At 50.9% G+C, this 22,262-nt stretch overlaps 9 protein-coding genes across 9 annotated transcripts; 7 read left to right on the top strand and 2 right to left on the bottom strand.

Moving 5' to 3' along the window:
- Positions 1-585: 585 nt before the first annotated feature.
- CH63R_12301 (Cytochrome P450 86A1) lies at positions 586-2,315 on the top strand (the record flags this gene model as incomplete). Its single annotated transcript, XM_018307275.1, has 3 exons — positions 586-787; positions 935-2,109; positions 2,193-2,315. The coding sequence occupies 3 exons, from the start codon at positions 586-588 to the stop codon at positions 2,313-2,315; spliced, it is 1,500 nt and encodes a 499-aa protein (XP_018151692.1).
- Positions 2,316-2,881: 566 nt separating this feature from the next.
- CH63R_12300 (Benzoate 4-monooxygenase cytochrome p450) lies at positions 2,882-4,726 on the top strand (the record flags this gene model as incomplete). The annotated part of the gene is made up of 1 exon (XM_018307274.1): positions 2,882-4,726. One exon carries the CDS (start codon positions 2,882-2,884, stop codon positions 4,724-4,726), a length of 1,845 nt encoding a protein of 614 aa, XP_018151691.1.
- Positions 4,727-4,818: 92 nt separating this feature from the next.
- Positions 4,819-6,953, bottom strand: CH63R_12299 (Amidase; the record flags this gene model as incomplete). Its single annotated transcript, XM_018307273.1, has 7 exons — positions 4,819-4,934; positions 5,004-5,091; positions 5,145-5,528; positions 5,567-6,019; positions 6,091-6,243; positions 6,305-6,427; positions 6,480-6,953. The coding sequence occupies 7 exons, from the start codon at positions 6,951-6,953 to the stop codon at positions 4,819-4,821; spliced, it is 1,791 nt and encodes a 596-aa protein (XP_018151690.1).
- A 440-nt stretch (positions 6,954-7,393) lies between these two features.
- Positions 7,394-8,070, top strand: CH63R_12298 (uncharacterized protein; the record flags this gene model as incomplete). The annotated part of the gene is made up of 2 exons (XM_018307272.1): positions 7,394-7,684; positions 7,765-8,070. The coding sequence occupies 2 exons, from the start codon at positions 7,394-7,396 to the stop codon at positions 8,068-8,070; spliced, it is 597 nt and encodes a 198-aa protein (XP_018151689.1).
- Positions 8,071-10,269: 2,199 nt separating this feature from the next.
- On the top strand, positions 10,270-12,019 carry CH63R_12297 (C6 finger domain-containing protein; the record flags this gene model as incomplete). The annotated part of the gene is made up of 3 exons (XM_018307271.1): positions 10,270-10,681; positions 10,806-11,068; positions 11,189-12,019. 3 exons carry the CDS (start codon positions 10,270-10,272, stop codon positions 12,017-12,019), a joined length of 1,506 nt encoding a protein of 501 aa, XP_018151688.1.
- An 837-nt stretch (positions 12,020-12,856) lies between these two features.
- CH63R_12296 (Alpha-tubulin suppressor and related rcc1 domain-containing protein) lies at positions 12,857-13,832 on the top strand (the record flags this gene model as incomplete). The annotated part of the gene is made up of 3 exons (XM_018307270.1): positions 12,857-13,139; positions 13,190-13,652; positions 13,712-13,832. 3 exons carry the CDS (start codon positions 12,857-12,859, stop codon positions 13,830-13,832), a joined length of 867 nt encoding a protein of 288 aa, XP_018151687.1.
- A 1,389-nt stretch (positions 13,833-15,221) lies between these two features.
- Positions 15,222-16,442, top strand: CH63R_12295 (Methyltransferase; the record flags this gene model as incomplete). The annotated part of the gene is made up of 1 exon (XM_018307269.1): positions 15,222-16,442. One exon carries the CDS (start codon positions 15,222-15,224, stop codon positions 16,440-16,442), a length of 1,221 nt encoding a protein of 406 aa, XP_018151686.1.
- Positions 16,443-17,146: 704 nt separating this feature from the next.
- CH63R_12294 (Chromo domain-containing protein) lies at positions 17,147-18,464 on the top strand (the record flags this gene model as incomplete). Its single annotated transcript, XM_018307268.1, has 3 exons — positions 17,147-17,189; positions 17,332-17,898; positions 17,956-18,464. 3 exons carry the CDS (start codon positions 17,147-17,149, stop codon positions 18,462-18,464), a joined length of 1,119 nt encoding a protein of 372 aa, XP_018151685.1.
- A 1,095-nt stretch (positions 18,465-19,559) lies between these two features.
- Positions 19,560-20,830, bottom strand: CH63R_12293 (Beta-lactamase; the record flags this gene model as incomplete). The annotated part of the gene is made up of 2 exons (XM_018307267.1): positions 19,560-20,183; positions 20,294-20,830. 2 exons carry the CDS (start codon positions 20,828-20,830, stop codon positions 19,560-19,562), a joined length of 1,161 nt encoding a protein of 386 aa, XP_018151684.1.
- Positions 20,831-22,262: the final 1,432 nt, after the last annotated feature.

Genomic DNA, 22,262 nt, shown 5'->3' with positions numbered 1-22,262 from the left:
GGCAGATGGTAATGCTGAAGGTGTCATATGATGGCGGGCCACGCCAGCTTGCTTTGGGAATGGTTTCCTTCCATGGTTCATCTATCAAAACCGACCATTACCTTACAAAGATTTAAAAATTGTCCTGAGCCATTGGTTTTCCTCTTCACATTCCTTTTTGCTACTTCGCCCGCAGTCCCGCTTCTTACTTCATTTAACCGCGATTCGAATCGCCATCATCACGCGTGTTCCTCCCTGGGGATTCTAGAACCTCGCTGCAGAGCCTTTCCCAAGAAGAAAAAACTCACGTCTTCGGAGCATTAGGATCTCCCCGCCGCCCCTGTTTCTCGGTTACCGATCCGATCCTTACGGATAACGAACCTCAAGCCGGCGACATCTGGTGGAAACCACAGCCAGCAGCTTTTCACTCGACGTGTGTGTGTGCCCGCTACCCGGATCCCATCTCAAAACTACCATCGTACCACCCGCCTTGCGTCTGGCTTCCCGAGCCCCTGCCTGCCTCATTCCCAGACATATCATTCAGCCAATCCTGTTCATCTGCTGACTCCTGGATTGTTTCTGGCTGGGGAATGCTGCTTCTTAATCATGCTGTACTCTCCAACCACGGCAGTCTTGACCTGCACTGTACTCTTGACCGCCTATCTGTTCGCATGCCGACTTCGTGATTATGCACGTCTAAGACACGTTCCTGGGCCCTATTGGGCTGCCTGGACCGATTTCTGGTTGATACGGAATCAATTGAGCGGCAGGCTCAATTTTACCCTGCAAGACCTCAATAAACAGCATGGTATATATTCCAAGTTATTGGTCCCCTACCCGCTGCATTTACATATTGTGTGCTTCCACCCCCCATCTCTGCTGCACCCCTCAGGCCTTCGCAGTTCTCACTCGCTTGCTTACATACTGTACATCAAGTGCTGATGTTTTCAACCAGGTTTTGTCGTTCGGATCGCTCCCAATTGGGTCGTCTGCGGCGATGGCGCCGAGCTGCGCCGCATGTGGGCAGTTCGCTCGCCTTGGAAACGAGGACATTGGTATCGCGGCTTACGAATCGACCCTTACCGAGACAGCACCATCTCGACGATAAACGACAAGACTCACGAGGCCCTCAGGTCCAAACTGGCGGCTGGCTATTCGGGGAAGGACGTGGACGGCGTACACGAGCTCATCAATGAGCAGGTTGCTGGACTCGTCAACTTGCTGGAAACCAAGTATCTTTCTACCGACACCACCTTCAAGACAGTCGACCTGGCACGAAAGGTCCAGTTTTTTACCCTCGATGTCATTTCCGCCTTAGCGTTCGGAAACAAGCTTGGCTACTTGGACTCTGACAACGACACGTTCCGCTACATCGAGACCACGGAGAGGACCGTCCCGGCCATGTTGGCGGCGGCACTGATGCCCTCGCTCATCGAGATCATACAATCACCGAGGCTCAAATGGCTCATGCCGGACACCAAGAACATGACAGGCATTGGTCATGTCATGAAGATGGCCCGCGACGTTGTGCAGGAACGCTACGGCGATAAACCCGTCGTCAAGCGTGACATGCTGGGGTCTTTTATCGCTCATGGACTGTCGAAGGAAGACGCTGAAGGCGAGACTCTGGTTCAAATCATTGCAGGATCCGATACTTCTGCAACGGCAATCCGTTCTACAATGCTGTTCTTGATCACCAACCCACACGTTTATGCTCGTCTGCAGGCCGAAATAGACACCGCCATCAAGTTAGGTCGGATATCCTCACCGATTACCGACGAGGAGGCCAGGAAGTTCGATTACCTCCAGGCCGTCATCAGAGAGGGTCTGCGACTATGGCCGCCCGCGACCGGTTTGCTGCCCAAGGTGTCGGAGCAAGATGAGGTTGTCTGCGGAGTACATATACCGGCAGGCACCAATGTCGCCTGGGCGCCGTGGACTGTCATGAGAAGCAAAGAGACCTTTGGTGAAGATGCCGACTTGTTCCGCCCAGAACGTTGGCTTGGGATTTCCGAAGAGAAGTACAGGGCGATGGACCAGCAAGTCATGATGGATTTTGCTTCCGGCAGCCGATGGGAGTGTCTCGGCAAGAACATTGCCATGATCGAGCTAAACAAAGTTTACGTTGAGGTGAGTAGTTACCAAACCGTAAAGGGATCGTGGTATTATCTCAACCTGAGAAATACAAGCAAAAGCTTACATTGGCTGTCTAGCTGCTGAGAAGATTCGACATTACCTTGCTGGACCCTTCGAATCCTTGGAAGTCCTTCAACGCCGCTTTCTTCATCCAAAGCGAGATGCATGTCAAAGTAACGCGGCGATTTTCTACAGCTTGATACTGACCCAAAGACTCCGCTGATGAACTTGGACAAAACTAGCAGCCAACGGTGTGGGCTCCTTGCTTGGTCGCAAATCGATGTTTCTCGATTTCACATGTATTGTCAACCCGCGAAAAAGAGGGTGGGCTGTCAAGTTACCTAGCTTCCTGTTTGTTCAAATACCACATTCTGGCTTCCAGGAGAACCTATGATTTTGTACTTGCCTCTCCAGATAACCAACCCCCCTGGCGACGATGAAGAGCGAGATTACCAAGATGAAATCACTGCCATGGATTTCTCATCATCAGTTCGTAAACCTCGTTCAGGATCGTCGACATTCAATTGAAAATGCAGTTGGTAAGCGTTTGAGACTGGATATCGAGCTCGGATCACTGCGTCGACTCAACCCTCTCATTCTCATATCATTGTCACGTGTCTTTGAAAACCCCCTTCACGCCCTAGGGCGTACTTTCTGCCGATTCAGGCTGACCAATTGCCAGGCACCCAAAACACCTTCCTCCGGCATAGCCTGGAGAAGCTGTCGAGAAGCATGAACCGAATATCTCTTCTACCCAAGGAGCGCCATGATGCCGAACCTGCAAAGCTCGTCGGCGAAAGACGCTGCCAGCGAGTCGCTCGCACCAACTGCCGACAACGCCATGAGCAATGACGACGCCGTGCTGGGGCAGCCAGAGATTACATTTCCTAGGGACAATGAGCTCAGAGGCCAATGCAGTTTTGACTGTTTGGGACTAGACACTTTTATGGACTTTGCACCTGACCAACCTGAGCCGGACAGTCTGTCAGGGTCGGCAGCTCACGGTACGTGGCTGGAAATGATTTCCGACTCCGGCATCATCAACCCCTGTTCTCCGACCGGAACCTCCGGTCAAGTCTGGCCTCCAATCTCGACAACGGCAGCCCCGTTGATACGCGACACAGAGGAATCCTGGATTATTGCCGGAACTCCGAACTCCGGGGACCATGTTTCGAGCGATTTTCAATGGGCCTCGCCGTGGCTGACAGGACGTCCGACCGATCTCACTGATCAGCATGGCCCCGATACCCGGCATACCCTCCCCAGGCGGCGTAGTCGGTATCGATATTTGCAATCCGGTCGTCAAGCTGTACCAATACCTATGTCAGCTTCCTCGCCGACGGAGGGACTAGATCCGATGCAGCGATGGAGGCAATCACCCCCTCAAGATGAGCCGGCCTCCCTTGCGGCCATTCGAGATGCCCTTACAGAAACACGCCACCGTACCGAAGGCCATGGGAATGGTGCTTCGCCGACGTATGCCCACACCAATTCCGGGACAAGCCTGGAAAGCGGTGGGAGCAGCTCGTCTGTGCCGTCGGCAGGCTCTGCCTGGTCTGCGATATCGGGAGCATCACGGGGTCGCCACAGCTCCCTCGATCGCGGCCGTCGAGGACGGATTGCAAAGAAACGCCCAAGCGCCAGTCAAAAGAACGCGAAGGATCCGCGGCCATTCAAGTGCACATTTTGCTGCGACAGCTTCAAGACCAAGTACGACTGGGCCCGCCACGAGAAGTCGAGACACCTCAACCTAGAGTCATGGATCTGCGCTCCGCGTGGTGGTTCCATCCTGTCGCCGGCCACAGGGCAATTCCACTGCGTCTATTGCAATGCCTTGAATCCCTCGGACGAGCACCTTGACAGTCACAACCACAGCGCATGCCATGATCGACCGATAGGAGCCCGCTCGTTTGGACGCAAAGATCACCTGGTCCAGCATTTAAAGGTAATGCACAAGTTGAGCGAGATGCCTCAATTCGAAGACTGGAAAGCGGAGACCATGGACATTTCTTCGCGGTGTGGCTTTTGCGATCGCGTGCTCTTGACATGGAACGAGAGATCCGGCCATCTGGCGGATCACTTCCGCAAAGGAATGTCTATGAAGGAGTGGAAAGGGGAACACGGTTTCAGCCCGTCCGTTGCACAGCATGTTGCGCATGCACTACCTCCATACCTCATTGCCTCCGAGTCACTCAGCGTCGTGCCCTTTTCCGCGACAAGCCAAACCACGAGAGACCATTTCGATCAGATCTCATCGCGGAGTCGAGGGGCATGGAAGAGCAAGGCCGAGGCGGCCAAGGATGGCGATGGACAAGATGCGGCTGCGTTGCAGTCAGAAGTCATTATCAGTTCCAGGGCAGCAACCTCCAAGGCTTTCACCGAGATCCTTGAGCAGCATCTCAAACATTTTGTCCGGGAGCATCTATCTCATGGACTTGATCCAAGCGATGAGATGTTGAGACAAGAATCAAGGCGAGTTATATATGACTGCGATGACGAATGGAACCAAACCGTTGCGGATAATTCCGAATGGCTTGCAAGGTTCCGGCGACAACATGGATTTGTTCCTGTGGGAAACGATGGAAGAGACAACGCTGGTAAGGATACGTAGCAGGGGCTTGTGAAATGGATTTGATCTATCTCTACTTTAATATCAACACCGGCGATGCCTCATGCTTGATTTGGTCATAAATCGGCACCGCTCTACTGTCTGATGTCCCTGTCGATTATTCTCATTGCTTGTAAGCACTCCTCGTCCCGGAATCGAGGAGCTACTACTTGGATTGCACACGGGGCTCCATCGCTCGCCTCGGGGTCATCTGCATTCAGTATCAATACCAAGATGGGGATGGGGGAGGTAGACTTAATCAGGATAACGCGCTACTCACAGTCTGCATCAAATGGGGTGATTGCTTTTTGATACTGAAAGTCTTTGTCCTTCGAAGCAACGCCATAAGGTATAATTCCAGCCGGATACTGTAAGTGATGAGTGAGTGTATCATAGCATGGGACCTATGGCATTTGCTTACGTCTAGCACGTTCCACATCAGGGTGTAGACGGGAGCACCGTAGGTATCGTGGGGTACGGCGGTGCTGATGGCCCCAGGACCGACGACCACATCCAGATTATTGTCACGCCAAGTCGATCGCCAGCTGTCGGCGTACCCAGAACGAAGACGGAGGAACTCGCTCAGCTGGTGTGCGGTGTCCAGCTCTGGAGAGATAGGGGGCTTGTTATCATTGAATGGATGAACGTTTCTCTTGACTGAAGGCACGAGTGGTTCGCCAATTGTGTTCGCCAAGGCATCCAGACCAGAGGAAGTCATTCCAAAGTAAGAGAAGCCTAGTCTGCCTCCCACGCTAGCACTTCGAGAAGGGTCTGATGGCAGATGAACCACGTTGTGCCCGGCAGCCTCGAGCGCTAACACAGCATCGTTCAGGCGCGCCGAACGGGGGGATGCAGTGGGTAATTCGGGTCTTCAGGAAGAAGGCCAATCGTCAGAGTCTTGACGCCGTCGTCCAGATTTCTCCATGGTGTGTTGACTGAGGATGCGTCGTAATCCCATGGGCGTCGGGCGAGAGTCGTTTCCATGAGCAAAGTGAGGTCGCCAACTGAATTTGCCATGGGCCCCGCGACTGGCGTCACCCCAGGGAGACGGAGGATAGGGAAGGGAAAGTTTGATTGACCGCCGAACGGTATACGGTCTGCGGTCGGCTTGAAGCCATAGATTCCGCAGCAAAGAGATGGTATTCTGATGGAACCTGCGATATCAGTGCCGATGCCCAACACCGAGCCCCGAAATGAAATGAGGGCTCCCTCGCCCCCTGTCGAACCACCAGCAGTCAAAGACGTCTTGTGCGGGTTGAGTGTCCTCCCGAAGATGTTATTCTCCGAATCAGCCGTCTAAAGTGAATTTTGTGGTCAGAATGTCCACTCACTATATAAATCTAAGCTCCAGACCAACGTGCACATACCATCAATGTCTGAGGGATATTAGTCTTGCAAAAGAAGACAGCCCCAGCATCTAGCAAGAGGTCCACCATGGCCGAGTTGGCCGTGGGCGGCGGTCGTTTGAGAAATTCAACATACCCGACCGTGGCATGGTGACCTTCGATTACAAACGAGTCCTGGTATGTGTTAGTAGACTTCAAACCAAACTTTAAGCGAGACCTCGAGAGAGATCTTCACCTTGAGGCTAATGGGCAGCCCGTGGAGAGGCCCGAATGGCCTGCCAGTTGCTATCATATGCTGGTCGAGCTGCCGAGCTCTCGCAATGCCTTGATGGAAAAAGATCTCGGTAAGACAGGAGGTCTATCGCTTGGGTTAGGTTGCCGCTGAATGTGAGTCAAGGGTAGCCTCATACAAGTTGTTGGGCGACAGCGGCACGTTTGCAAAACGCCAAAGTCACTTCTTCGGACGATAAATCTCTCCCGTGGATTTTGTCAAGTAACTCTCTCGCAGTGTAGTTCCCTGATATGTCGAGCTCCTTTTCCGTTAACAGGGCGGATTTTCCGAGTGCGTTCAGCGCAATCAATCGACCTTCATGGCCTGTTCCAGTGCCGCTCAATTCCTTCAGTTTCGAATCAGGAATGGTCCAAGCTTGCGGAATGGCTTGCTGCTGTTTGGCTCGATGACGAGAGGCGATCACCTCCCATTTAGCGGCAGCAGGCATCGTCAAGCGGTTAAGTAAGTGGGGAGGCGAAAACAAAACAGAGGAGACCCAGTTGTGTGTCGACGGTGTTTCTCCAAATAACCTAGCTATAGAAACGCGCAGAGAGTGATTTTCATGATTGGAAAGGGGGTTATAGAACCGAGAGAAGAGAAAGCCGTTTATCATGCCCGATCCATTTCAAAATGTTGGAACGGCTGACTGTGAAGCTTAGTGAGCGGCAAAGTAGCGGCGGGTTGAACCTCCTTTTCGGGAAGCCGAAGAGGAATACGCTGCTTTAGGTGCTGTGTAAAACATGCATGCTGCTGTGGAGTAGTTGGGTTGAATAAGTTTCACTAGCCAGTCAACCGGCAGATGGCCTCGGACACTGGCGTCAGGACTTAAAGGGTTAATGTCTCGCCGTTTCCGGGTCTCGTAGCCCATGGTGTTCATCCCCTCCCTTCTCCCTTTCCCCATGGTCTGCGATTCACAATCAAGTATTTTTAACACAGGGCATGGTGTCCTGGAGATCGTCATTCGACTTCGAGACACCCATCATCTGTAAGCATCAGCAGCTTCACAGAACCAGGATTCATTAGGAAGGTCGACCCGCGTGCTGCACCCCGAGAATGACGCCAACACCGCCCCGCAGCGACTCGGTCCATGTCCCCTCCCCCGGAAACGCGTTCTCCCCTTGTGGGGTCAACGTTCCACCCATGCGGAGGCCGCATCTCGATTTTGTCTATCGGATTGTGTGCGATATGGACCCTGGCATTTCCGAGATTCCGAACGTTGATAATACCAGTGTCACGCGGGTTGTCCTACCCATCTGGGGAGGATCTGTACGAGGCCCGAGGATTCAGGGCAAGATTGTGGAGAGGAGTGGCGCCGACTGGCTAGAGCGCATTCATCCGGACAAGGTTTGTGCACATTCTGCTAGTGAACCGTCGATCCTAAGAATTTTTGGAGTGTTTTGATGATTAACGGATGCTGTGGACAGGTATTTGCGAGATTAAATGCAAGATACACTCTTCAAACAGATGACGGAGTCTTCATTCTGGTCAGCGCACATGGGATCTACAACATCGGTCCCGGTCAGCCCCAAACACGATCTCCAGCTCGAACAGTGTCTCAGAACGAGGTAGAGTATTTTACCCACATCAGATTCGAAGCTCCTGGTGGCAGCCCATACGGTTGGATGAATACCATTGTGGCAGTAGGGGTTATGACCATGTTCGAGGGAAAGCCTGTGATTGATTGCTACCGACTTACCAACTTCCCTAACAAACCGGCGGAAAGGCTCTGAGAAGGCAAAGACAGGATAAGCGAGGGAAAAAAGAAACATGATCTAGTTTTCAAGTCGTGCTTCAAATTATTGCAAGAACGGGATGAACTTGGCTGTATAAAATAATGTGCAGGTTCCCTTAGGAGTCGACATTCAAGAGTCTGTCTTCGCACTTTTAATAGGAAAGAAGTCAATGTACATTGTTAGTAGATGAACTACTTGACGAAGGCGTAACTGATGGTCTATCACATTGCTGTGACAAATTGTTCAAGATAATACGATCCTGTTTACTATCCTCCTCTCTACGTTGGGTTCAGAGACAAACTGGCAAACGATCCAAGACCAAAGCGCAATCTTCAAGTAAGATATTTTTAGATGATTGGAGGGGGTTCATCAACTCGACTCAATGTCAATCATGAAGGGTCATGTACCCGGTTCAAGCACGATGATGCCGCCTGCCATCGAGACAACGGACATGAAAAGGGGCTAAAGTCTCATTTCGGGTTCAAGCATCTCCGTTTCTTTTAGGTAGACGCAAGACGGCCCAGTCAGCGAAGGGGCTGCCGTAGATGCTGCCGGAAACGTTTTCTATAAATGGACCAAGGACCATGAAGCCAGCCGATTGAGTATCAAAGTTGTAAGGCAGCGCCAAAGAGGCCACAAAGACAACAGACATGAGCAGGACAAGCCAGCAAACTCCAGAGGCAAATTGAATAGTAGTGAATACGACTTTCGGGAGGGTGATGACATGCAGCGGCAAGATCAAAACTCGTGACAAAGATCCTGAGGTTGTAGTCAGGAGACGCATTCGTTCACAATACATATCCATCCTTGTGGTGTCTGCATCGTTGGAACGGATGTGGTTCAGCTCAGAGTCGCGTTTGCCATACTATCTTCCCTGGGTATGTCGTACTCGCCATTTGGTGAGCTGGGGCTGATTGCTTGTTCACCGACAGTGACTGGGACGTATTTTGTCTCTTTGTAGGGAGGATGAAAACGAGGAAGAGAATCGTTAATGCAGTCGAAGATAGTAGTATGAAAATCGTTATCCCTGAGCAGCAGCTTGTGTGCCGGCGGCCAAGGGGACAAGAAAGCTGTTCCCCATGCTACAGCTGCCAGCGTAACAGCAGATAATAAATAGGTGGACCGTCGGGTAACAGCCATGACCATCCGAGAGTTCAGAAAGTTTCTCCGCTTGCTCAGTTCTGTAATTCAATTTATCAGTATATCCAATGTCTTCCATGGAGTATATTTGGTATATATTGGACCGGCTCACCAGTGGATCATCTGGGTCGGAGGATGGAGAACCCAAATAGTGGAATCAGTAGCTGTTTTGACTACATTCCCAAGTCCTTGTCAGTGACGCGTCTGGGAGTGACGAAGGTGTCCAGTAATTTCACAGCCTACCCGCTGGACCGACTCGGCGACATGGACGCATTGGCGTTGGGCGCTGTCGTTGAGCTGTCTATGAAAGATGTCGGTGGCTTAAAAGAGCTAGCTGTTATGAATGGGACTCCTACGATTGGGCAAGGTTAAAAGTTGGTTTTCGAATCAAAAGTTCATTTTAGAAAGTGCTACAGGCCAAGATATGAATGCTTCGATGGCGCTGAAGGCGAGACGACCATCTTAATGATTGATTAGAAGATTCAGCTGCGTCTGTCAAGAGAGTTCTTTGCTAGCTGGACCATCTGTTCCATCACAGCTAGCCTGTTGACCAATGAACCTCGCGCTTATGTCCACTCATGTTAGATTGCTCTGGGATAACGCTGGCAGGCATGCTACCAAAGTTCATTTGAATCAACAACAACCTTTTCACTACTTCACGTGCGCAAAAGTGCACAACCCGATCTCTGGAACCGATCAATTACAGAGTTAGCCTTCGTTCGGACGCTCCAATGCTCATTCCGAGTAGGTCCCGTGCTTTCACATTGAAACTTTCGTCGTCTTGGCGTGTCGACACCCCCGCGCTTCCACCCCCAAGCGAGGCGTCCGAGCCATGCCTTATGCGGCATATATATGCGATGGCGCCTTGTTCTGCCTGTTGGGACATTGTTTTCTTGCCATCCACATTGCAGAACATTTACTGATTTCCCCGCTTGACGGCCACCTCGGACTTCTCTCGCGCTCCCTCCCCCGACGGCAAACTCTCTGCAGAACCAGGTCAACGCGCCCCAAGTTAAGAATACTGACGCGCATCCTTTAACTGAGTCATTTTAATCCATGGGTCGTTCCCGGGGCGGATGTTCCAACTGCAAGCGACGGAAAAGGAAATGTGACGAAACGCGTCCAGACTGCCGGGCTTGCCAGAGAAGAGGCATCCAGTGCGAGGGCTACAGCACCGCACTCAAATGGACCAACGGAATAGCCTCGAGGGGCAGGTTCGCCGGAGCAGCAACCCCTGCTGCCGGGAGTTCAGGCGCAGACCCGTCAAAATCCTCAGCCGATCTGCCGATCGTCGAACACTCACAACCCTGCCACAGCTCGTCCTCCACGTCTTCTAGTACCAAAAATGTTATGCTATACGGCTCCGTCCCAAACCCCGACAGGCCGAGATCACAACCAGATGTATCTTCCTTAGCATTCTCACCTGCTGGTGGCACCAGTGATCCGGAACAGCAGCTATTCCAAAGGTGTAAGTCCCACGAAGGCAACTCATTTCGGCCTTTTCCCTAGCTTGTGGCTTTTTGAGTCCCAATCAGAGGCAGCGTCAGGGTTATTGTCGAACCTCTCATTCACTAATCTGTTCATGGCAAAAGTTCTCTCCACTGGAATCCATCGCTTGTACACCACCGAGAGCCAAAGTTGGGTGAAAGCCCATTTTGTGGCCATGGCACAGAAGAGCCAAGCCTTCATTACCGTCTGCGAAGCTCTCCAAGCATATCTAGAGGACGGGTTCTCAGTACCATCGATGGAGCGCGTCGACCACGCACTCCAGACATTCCGATCGGAATTAGAAACCCGACAAAACTCTTTCGATGCATCTACCGTATCAGCTGGTCTGCTTCTGTGTAGTCTTTGTGTAAGTTCTCGTTCAAACCCCCAACGAGTTCCTTATCATCTCTTCAACCAAGTCTTGCAATACTCGCTATAGAGGGAAGTGACTTGTTTCCGAAGACATAAACTGAACCTGTCAATTTAGCTACTCCAGGCCCGACCTTGGACAATGTATCTCCAGCTCATGGCTGGTCTTTACCATTTAGAGACGAGAATCGAAAGTCTGTTGCCTGCAGCCGACCATGACTTCACCATCCGGCATTCCATCGAGGTTTTGTCCATTATGGACATGAAGCCCATGGTTCTGGGACGAATGACCAAGAGCATGGGCGTTTGGCGTTGCCTTCGCAAAGTACAAGATGGATGGAAGGGGGGACGAGTTGGCGGCGTCGAGGTTGTCTCGGGGTTGCCGAGGAGTCTCCTCGACATTCTTGCTGACATTGGGGATGATGACGCAAGTGACGTCGAGACTCGGCTATGGGCCTGGCCCGGAGAAGTTGGTGTGCATGCACAATGCATTCTTTGGGACTGTTGGAGGTACACAGCAGTCTTGCATGTGAGAAGACTTGAGAGAAACAAACGAAAGACGAACACAGCCATGGACACAGATCAACAGGAGGTTGATCTTGCCGTTGCGGCACCGTTCCCTTCAAGAGAGGTCGTTCTATGCCGCCTAGCGGCATCAGTCTACGCGTTGAATCGGGCACTCAAATTGCCCGAAAACGACAAACTTCTGGTTCTGAACGGGCTCATGTACCCGTTGGTGATTGGCAGCCTAGAGGTTCCCCTCCTGGCTACACACTCAGACTGGAAGAAGATATTTGCCGACGTTCGGGAATCGTTCTTGAACAAGGACTCTTTTCACCTCATAAAGGTTGTTGACGAGGTTTTGAACGAGGCATGGAGGGAGGGGACTGACACTTTTGATATAGAAGCAGCAGCTCGAATGCGAGGTGTTGAGATTGCAGTCTTTTGAGGGGTCCAAGACCTGGAGAGTAGCGAATAGAACAATTTATAGCAAGTCACCGGTCGCAAAGGGCAAGGATGAGTCGATCTACAAGTGACAGTGACGACGACGTAGGTTCAGATGATGATAGCAAGGCAGCTTTAAACCGGAAGATTACAAGGCGTCTGATTTCCACATTTAAGTTTAGCCCTGTTCCACATTCAACCGAATTGTAATCTGTGCTCCATGCTCATCGTCGTGAAGCGATACCTCATTAGCGATTTTGATCGGTTCTAAAAGATGTACACAACCTCAGGCGCACAAGTGGCTCGGCGCCCAGATTACTCACTCGCCGGTGTTGCCGAAGGTAGACTCATAGAAAAAAACCGAGTGAGTAATCAAGAAACGGCATACCTGATTCAGGCTTCGAGATGTAAGAAAATGTCTAATGCAGAGGCTGGATTGCGCTAATGTACATAGGGCCAGGATAGCCTAGCTGGTGCCAATTTACACATAACTGCTAAGCTGAAGGTCACAATAAAACCCTCTTTCCGGCAACCTCGTATAGGATCTACAGCGCTGCTAAGCCTTATTATTAAACATGAATGCTAGATAATGTCTATTTTTGTGAGCCCTAGTAACCAGGGTTCAGTCAAAGTTTAAAGCAAAGGTAATTAAATATAATGGGTATTAATTTACGTAGGCGATGATCTTAAGAGTAGACTAATAGAATATTTACTAAACAGACATTGAAAGGATTTAAAAGGAAAAGTTAAATCGCCGAATGGGTTTATACACTAAACAAACTTATAGTACCCTACTGCCTCCTGGTTTGACCACACTAATTCCTACTCTGTCTTTTTCAAAATGCATTTGTTTTATTCGTATTTCTTTCTCTTGACTTTTTTGCCCTTTTGCTTAGGTTTTAGGGTCGAAAGCCAAAACCCTCGTCTTCAACATGACAAACGAAAAATCACTGGCAACTACGTCATCGACCAACAAGCGAACAGCCCTTTTGGCTGTAGCGAGCGTCAGATCACTGCTTTGGAAAGAGCTATAACTGAGGCTCGATATTTAGCCGGGAAAGCTTCAGCTGTACTTGACAAGCCTGGTTCTGAGCTTTCCCAGGCATACCTTCTGTGGTTTGGCAGTAGGTCACTCTTACCTATATAGCAGTGTAAATGCTAATATTCAACAAAGAGGAAAATTCCAATCCTGCAACTAGAGATGCGATACGGAAAAATAACTTCGATGCGGTTCGGCAGATGAAATGGCCGGGCCCAAACAACCGAGTCGCTCAATGGTATAACAACAATCTCAGTCCAACGGGGCTCACATTTACGTGCGCTGCTGAGGATGATAAATCTTGTTCCAGTGGTACCGTTGCTGGAGTTTATGAGGACGGACATGAGCACCAAGATCACAAATGGGACGGAAATGTAATCCTTCTATGCAAAGGTTTTTTTTTGAAGAAGTCTCACAAAACTATGATTAAACAGTGGCGGAAGTCTAAGGAGGAAGCCAGTCTCTCTGCGGGTTTTGCCCTGTTACACGAAGTGCAACATATTTCTGCTATTGTTGGGAAGGAAAGACGATGCATCGACGTCGAAAATCTGGCTCCAGCCTCAACCGATGTTAGTAAGCTTTGCTACCACGCTCACTGGTGTGTATCCGTACTTTTCAGAGATCTCTTGATAGGATAACTTGCTAACGGAGTTGTAGCTGCGCAAACATTCCGGATGCGATGAAGATAAGAAATGCCCAAAACATGGCCTTTTTTGCATTAGAAGTCACGGCAAACCCTACAACAGGCGAACCCTCGAAAGAGCGGCGGCAGCGTTAACAAGCAGAAGCCTTTCAGGGCCAATACTTCCTTCTACCTTGTCTCGGCACCAAGAGGGAGAATTGCGCCATTCTAGCCGGCTCGTAGGTGCCATCCTACAGGCAACTAAGGGAAGCAACGGGCGTCCATCTCGTCTACGGCCTCCACCGAGCCACATGCCTAGTCATTATTTAAGAAAAGGCACAAGCTCTCATTGGTGCACAACTAGTACAGAAAGAACCAGGCGATCTTCAGAAGCCGACCCTCGAGCTCTTTTATTCCACACAAACTATCGCGATATCTGAGGTTGGGGCGGGTTAGAAACAACCTAGGCCGAAGCAAAGTCTATATATTGCTTGTCCCCGTTGTAGTTGCATCTAATACAAGAGTTATTCAATTTCCGAAGTCCTACATCATGATCAGTCAGTCAGATGTTAAAGAATGCATTCTGGAATAGGGATTCCCAGCGACCCGTGATGCATCTAGGGGGAGGGGGAGACTACGGGACGGGATCGTTTGGCCTTGGTAGTGTCTTATACAACCGCATTTTCCTTGGCATTTGCATCCTTAGACAATTGCCGGCACTTCCTTTCTGAACATTCAGAGCTATGACGTTCATAGCATTGCAGCGAAGGGTGTTATTAGCCAGTGACAGCTGACGTAGCCAGTCCGATTGTCCGTTGGGAGACCGGGATGCCCCGATGCCACCGAATTGTTTGACCAATTTGAAGATGTTGGCCTCCGATCTTTATCCCAGTCTTCAGGGGAGAGAAATACCACCGTCGGTCTCGTGCCATCGTACTTCCAGGAAGCTGGCGCATTCCCGTTAGGGGTTTCAATTCGATCAAGCGAGAACTCCGATAGGGCGAGTGTTTGGCTATTGCTGAAAAAGGTCCACTGCCGAACGTCCTTAACCGCATTCAGCAGCTGCGCCACGCAGCCACACTCTGGCCTGCAGTTCAAGAGTCTTGGTGCAGCCTGCCATGTACATACTTGAGCGGCAGAGCGTAACTGAATGCTACCTCTGCTACTTTAGTCACCTATAAGAATTATCTATAAAATAAGCAGAAAGGAGTCTTAACTTGGTGATTCATTGTAAATTTTTTGGTCTTGAAATACCTACCGATGCTCCTGTTTCGGCTAACAGCGCAGGGATAGGGCAAATAAAAATTTTCATGATGCCCTCATTTAGGAAAGTGGCCCCTTTGAGTGGCGCACACGCACTAAGATAAACAAAGCCAGGGGACATTGCCCTATGGCGCCGAGTCTTATCTCTTAACCGCCTCTCCTCCGTTTTAGTCTTCACTCTCTTCACTCTCACCTCTTCCTTATCCGACCCTTACAACCCACCGTCTAGAGCACAACCGCTGCGCCGCGCCGGCCGAGAGGGGACGGGACCAGACGGGCCAGATGAGACCATCAGCGCACCCGTTGCCGCCGTCGAGCAGCCTGCCGCCCTTGCGGACCCTCGAGCAGCTCTCCGAAGCCGACATCACTTCGGCCCTGCAGAGTCTCTCAGCAATTTACTGCTCGCTACCGGTCTCCGTCGCCTTCCAGCTCACACCCGAGTCTCGGAGGCTCGCTCACCATAACAAACCGCTTGTCGACTCGGGTTATGTGTCGGAGACAGACGACGACCACGAAGAGATCGATGGCGTCGACCACCACATCGCCGCGCTTAAAGTTGACGCTTTCGAGCGCAGCTTCGCCGAGCGCTGGCTGACCGGGTTCATCGCCCGGGCCGAGAGCCTTCCATGTTTTGAGTCTGAAGAGGCTTGTCAGCAAGCCCTCGACCAGGCTTCGTGTGTGCTCGCAGCCTTTTTCGCCGTCCCCGAGACTGGTGCCGACCAAGACGACAAGGACCAAGACTATGCCCGCGAGTTCGCCTTCGAGCTCATGGTACCAGACGCTGACACAGCGAAAGCAAGCGTCCCGATCACAGTACGACTTAACGACAGGTTGGCCGGCACGAACTCGGCCGATCCGGACGACGTCGGCCTTCAAAGCTGGGGCGCCTCGATTCTGATGTCGGAAATCATGTGCGCTTCACCTGCCCGCTTCGGGCTATCGCAGCCCGCACTCGGTCTATCGCCGCGCATCGTTGAACTTGGGGCAGGCACGGGACTTGTCAGCCTGATGCTTGGGAATATGTTGCCTCATCTTGGAGCCCCTCTTCCAACTATTGTCGCCACAGACTATCACCCGTCAGTGCTTAACAACCTGAGGTCCAATATCGCGCTCAATTTCCCGGTACCGGATACGAATCATGTGCAGACAGCAGCTCTCGACTGGTCCGCGCCCGTTCTGCAAGCGCCTTTGGATATCCCAGCCGACATTCTTGTTGCGACCGACGTTATCTATGCCCCCGAGCATGCGATATGGCTGCGCAACTGCGCATCGTGCCTGCTTGCACCAAACGGCGTCTTCTGGCTTCTCGTTACCGTTCGCCAGAATGGCCGTTTCAATGGGGTCAGCGACAGCGTAGAGGCCGCGTTCACAGCAGTCGATGGCCCCAAAGGGAAAGACGGGAAGAGGCTCGTGATTGTACATTCAGAAGAACTGCAAAAGCGTACCGGTGTCGGACGTGGCGATGAGAGCGGGTACAAGCTTCTCGACATCCGGTGGGCGTGATACGAGTGGCGACGTTTCAGGGGGAAAACTCGTGATAGATGTGAATGCAGGGCGTGGGGCTGCTAATGACACGAGATACGAGACACGAGACACGATTCATAGAACACAGACTATAACCTAGACATAGACAGCATAGAGACGATATTGGGATATTGTCAAATCGAACGATAGAGTGCCGCGGCCAACAGATGCAAGGTGCACGCAAGACGGTTAGACCGTAAGTCTACATTGCTATTCAGACTTTGTGACGCAACACTGCCACAACAGCGGCTGCCATTTATTTGCTTGATTTCTTTTGCAATAGGGTACATAGCTTCATGCCTCAATCCCGGGTTTTTTTCACGACGTGACAGCTGCTTGCTGGGCGTTCCCAAGACGGCAAAGTGAGAGAGACTCTTGCTCTTGAAACGGCCACTCCCTCCCCACCTTACGTTACGGCGCTGTATCTCAAACGATGCCCAATAGAACAGGCCGGGCTGAGCCCCACAGCGGCTCCGGCCTCCGACCAGCAACCAGGGGTTCACACCAAACCCACAACGGAACGCGAACGCGCCTGTCTTTCTCTCTATCGCTCTCGCACGCACGCGATCGCTCTCGCACGCACGCGATCGCTCTTTCTTTGCCGAACCTTTTTACGCCATTTCTTTCACTTCCAGGCCGTCGCCAACTATACTGCTGTATATCTAGGTCCTGTCGCTGCAGCCATGCCTCGAGACAAACACTCAGGCAAGTCTGTCGAGAAAAAAGGTGCGAGATCGATCCGCTCGCGTTATTCGCGTCGCGCGCCGCGCGCCGCGAGCTGCGTGGTGCACCACCCTCCCTCTCCCAAGCACACAGACCATTTCACCGCTCTTGATTGACCCATGTTAACTATTTACCCTCTCAGCAGACCTTCGCTACGATGCCATCAAGAAAATCGTCTCGCACTCCCTCGATCCCGACACGGCGCTTGTGACCCTCACCGTCCTCGTCAAAGGTACTCGCGAGGACGTGTCCGAGTGGGACGTCCAGGAACATAGACCGAGTCTTCTTTTCGACTACTGGGCGAGCTTCAAAGGCAGAACACGGCAGGATGTTCTCGGTATCGGGGAGCTTTACCACCCCTACAGATTCTTGCGACACCGTCGTGTCCGCGGCCAATGGCAGGTGCTCGTCCAGTGGTTAGGATACTCGGAAGAAGGGGAGGATGTCTCCTGGGAGCCCGCCGTGAAGATGCGTGTTGATGCTCCTGATGTGATGACCGACTACTGCGGATACGTGGATGACGACAGTGCAAAGGCCGCCCTCTTGGGACCCGTGCCGCGAGCAGAGGATGATGACCACGCTGCACTCGCCAAGGCCGGCGTCAAATCTGCTGTTGGGACTCCCTCGTCTGCCGCCACAAAGCAAACCACGAAGCGCAAGCGAGACAGTTTAAACGATCAGCCGCAATCAGTCGCCGACAAGCGCAGACGATGTATGCTCTCGCCCGTATGCTCTGCCGTTCCTACCTGATCGCTGACATCACCCACAGCCTCCCGGTATGACTCGACACCTGCCACCAAGTCGCCTGTACCCAAGCCGTCCGTTTCCAAGAAAGCACAATTACAAGCCTCTGTCGACAGTCCGATACCATCCCAGATGACGCCTAAATCCAGCTTTGGCACAACAAGGCAATCAAATCTTCCCGTGGGCGCTATGTCCTTTGGGGCCACCTCGTCTGCTCATGCACAGCCCCCGTCGAGACGGAAAAGCTTGCGAGCATCCTCTGTGGCAACCCCGAGTACTACGGCCTCTCGGCGTCTTAGTCCCGCAGATGTTCCCCGGACAATGCTGTGGTTCATGGACGATTTCACCGTTGGCGACATGCAGAAGGTCTGTCGCTTTATCGACGAGAACTGTACGGGAAAACTTCGCCTCCCTCTCTACAGCGGTGGTGATTGGGATGGCAAGGCTGCTAGCGGCAGATGGGAAGATGTCTTTATGGTGAGCCCGTTAGGTCGCCTAGGCCGCTACGACAATGAGGATGAGAAGGAGGAGTGATGTTAACGTGGACCGAGCTTTGTTGCTCTTCTCAGCAGTACCGTGTAGTTGTCTAGCTGTCGCCATTATTCCTGGTGCCCATCGTACTCTTCTGACAGGATGTCCTTACTGCCTTTGCAACTTCGTCTTGGATAGAGTTTCGTTTCTTGCTATCGAGAGAGCCCTTACTTCACACCACTATACACAACAAACCTCCACCTAAAACTAGACAAGATTAGTATCAGCGTGTATGTTTGGGAGACCAGAGGCAAGCTGACCTGCAAACTGAAAATTGGCTGGACATCAGGGCCTGTGGATGACACGATAGCATGCATCAGACAGCTTCTAACAGGACTTAAATGTCAGCAACACCGTATAATTCAACATCAAGTTCTTTGCATTATGAATTCTTCGTCTTAGTGAAATTCCGGCGACCAGAAAACATACATTCTTACCAGAAATCTTCAAAACTTACCGGGAAATGAGTGTCGCCTTCCAGGATGCCTACATCTTAGTTGAGCTACGACGGGCCCCGTTCAAGTCCTCGACTTCGGGGTTTTTGATGGCGCGTAGAGGCTAAAAGGCATTGAGATATCCCCCAGTCAGTGGAGTCTGCAAGACAGTTTACACTCATTACACGGCCGAGAAGCCGCTTGAAGTTCTCTGCCGCCAAAAGACATGTGGCCTTCCCGGATGGTGTCCATGTAACCATCATCATAAACTTAGCTTCCCTTGGGTCATGCATGTCTGTTGCCGGCACACAAAGGGTGGTTCGGTGGACAACTTCGTCACCGCTGTCGATCAGGCTGGGCAACTCGCTCGAAGGTTAACATCGAAGCCAGTGATGACACGGCAGAGGATGGGTTAAACCATGAGATCGCTCAAACTTCATGAGGATAGTCGCTCTAGCTTTGTTACGTGTACTCTAAATCCATTACAACTTCCCATCTGAATCTTTGAATATACCCGTTCTAGCTATCTGGTAGGTACTCAAGAAGCCTGATTGAGAACTGCTGGTGCTGATAAAAAGTTTGTCAATGTATACATAGACTATGAGATTTGACGCCCTTGTCTCTTGTTCTTAATAGCGCCAGGAAGCTCCTTGATAAAACTGTCTTAGGCCTTAAGTTCCCAGCCTTGCAAAGTCCTAGTATCATTATACTTTGTCATATCCAAGACATCTGGCAGCCTCGTTGACCCCCTTCCGTACTTTTCTGCTGTATTATTCAGAAACATCTCGGAAGCAACCCCGCCTTCGGACTGGAGCTGAGCTGGAAACCCAGCGCTCATGATGTCAACGATCTCCTTTGGAGTATAAAAGTCTTTACCTTTGCTGCTAATCTCTTTTTCAAAGAATTCGATGTAGCTGCGTGTATGGGCGATGTCCTCCTGCGCGCTAAATTGTAGCGTCCCCGCATGGCCTGTGATCAACTTGACTGGTCGCAAGTTGGTAATAAAGTCCAATGTCTTGAGCCATGCATCTGAGAGGGCTTTGGTATCCATGTCGGCCATCCATAGATGCATTGTGCGATGGTAAACTGAGTCGCCAGCGATTAAAGTCCTTAGAGATGGGATCCAGAACATTGTACCGTCGACAGTGTCGAATACTAGGTTGCTTATCAAGTGAATGGGCTCATCCTCATGTCCGCTGAGGGTAAAAAATGTATTGTTATACGCAATTGGTGAGGCGGGAACTTCCGACACATTTTCCGGACCAAATGCGAGTCTCATTCGGGAAGTCTAACAAATATATGCATCAGCGTTTTTTTTAGTACTTGGATTAGACTACTTCACGCCGTCATCGAGCCTAAGACATGATCTGGAATAGGGGCGAGTGGGGTATAAATTACCATCTCTGGGAGCTCGACACGGATATGATCTACAACCTTCCCGCTGGCGTAGAAGGCCGTCTCGTTGAAGTGAGACAATAATGTTGATGCGCCAAGGTAATGGTCGACATGATGATGTGTAGCGAAAGCCGCTACGAGTGGCTTATCGGTTTGGTTTCTTATCCACGAAGCCAGGACGTTTGCCGAAGGGATAGACATAGGCATGTCGATGAGGACTGCTGTCTCGGAGCCGATAATGAGCGACGAGACCACGTTGAACCCGGTGATGCCCTGATTGATGAAACTTTCGACACGCAGAGACTGCCTCGAGCTGTAAGGGATGCCATAGACAGCTTGAGTTAACACGGAAGCAACCGCGGAATAGAACGATATCTTTGAGATCATGCTGAAGTAGCTAATGAATTGGTTCCCGGTTAGATGTAGACGAAGATTGTGTGATAGAATAGCAGATAAAAGGGGTGACGAGTTAGCTGTTGGTGAGATACAAACGGGCTGGTTTTGTGGTAAAAGACAGAGGACTATTAATACTAATAACATCTGCCCTACGCAGTGAAGTGTAAAGCATAGCCACGTTCTACTTGAGTTAGACTTAGACCCCGTTTTAGAAATCAGGCCAGTGTTACTAATTAGCAACTTGAAATTTAACTGTACCAAGTAAGTGTAGGACCTAGTATCTGTGAGTAGGCTGACTAATTATCAAGTCTCAAGACTTAATGTCAATCATCTTAGAGTACAGGTTTATAATGCTAATAGTTAGGCTTACATTTAATACAGTCTGTAGGGGGATATTCCTAACAAAGAGTAGATTTTAGGAACGACGATATTGATAAGCTACAAAGCTCTAAATTGAATTTGACGGCTGTGCTGCTTCAACGCTAGACCCTTACCTATGCCGCCAATCGCTCATGACGGATAATGTCTCTACAAGCGGTTAGTGTTACTCAAATCCATGCTTCTACATTAACGTCGGGCACCCACTTTTCGCCCACCCCCCCATTTCGCCCACCCATAAATCCCTCATCAGCACACCTAACCTCCAACCTCCTCCTTTTTCTAACCATCACAACATTTACAGTTTTTATCCGAATGGCTTCATTTTTTCAGCATACCTTTTTCTTGCCCTTATGAGCGCATATACCGAGTATGAGGTCAATCAGGCCTTGGAAGCAGTCGCCAATGGGCAGTCCCTCCGGAAAGCATCAATCGAATGGGGTGTGCCACGTTCAACACTTCGCAGTCGCATCAAGGGCTGCCAACCAAGGCAACTTGCCTTTGCTGACCATCAGAGACTCTCTATAGGTCAGGAGGCTAAGTTGGCTGAATGGATTCGCATTCAGCATGCCCTTGGTGTTGCTCCAACCCATCTGCAAGTGAAGCTATTCGCAGAGAGGATCCTCCATGCTATGGGGGATACAGAGCCTATAGGGAAAGGTTGGATAACAGCCTTTCTGAATAGGAATCCTTCAGTCAAGGTCCAGAGAAGTCGCCCTATCGATTCTAGACGTGTTAATGGGGCATCTACTGAGGTCATCAGGGACTGGTTCAAGCATCTCGCCATGCCAGAGATCATCAGCATTAAACCAGCCAACAGATACAACATGGATGAGACTGGTATCCTTGAGGGGCAAGGATCTAATGGGCTGGTGCTGGGCATGTCTGAGACGAAGTCTGTTCGCAAGAAACAGCCTGGATCAAGGGCATGGGTATCTATTATTGAATGCATCTCTGCCCTGGGCCACAGACTGCATCCCCTCATTATATATAAGGGTATAACAGTCCAGCAGCAGTGGTTTCCTTTGGATCTTGGCCCTTATGAAGGCTGGCAGTTTACAGCAACAGAGAATGGATGGACAACAGATGCCACTGCAGTTGAATGGCTGCAGAAGGTCTTCATCCCTCAGACTGTCCCTCAGGGCAAGGAGGAGGTTAGACTGCTGGTCTTGGATGGGCATGGGAGCCATACAACGAC

The sequence above is a fragment of the Colletotrichum higginsianum genome, chromosome 9 (genome assembly GCF_001672515.1).
Source record: "Colletotrichum higginsianum IMI 349063 chromosome 9, whole genome shotgun sequence".
Lineage (NCBI taxonomy): Eukaryota > Fungi > Ascomycota > Sordariomycetes > Glomerellales > Glomerellaceae > Colletotrichum > Colletotrichum higginsianum.
Note: the sequence above shows the minus strand (reverse complement) of the source record. Positions and strands in the feature narration are given on the sequence as shown.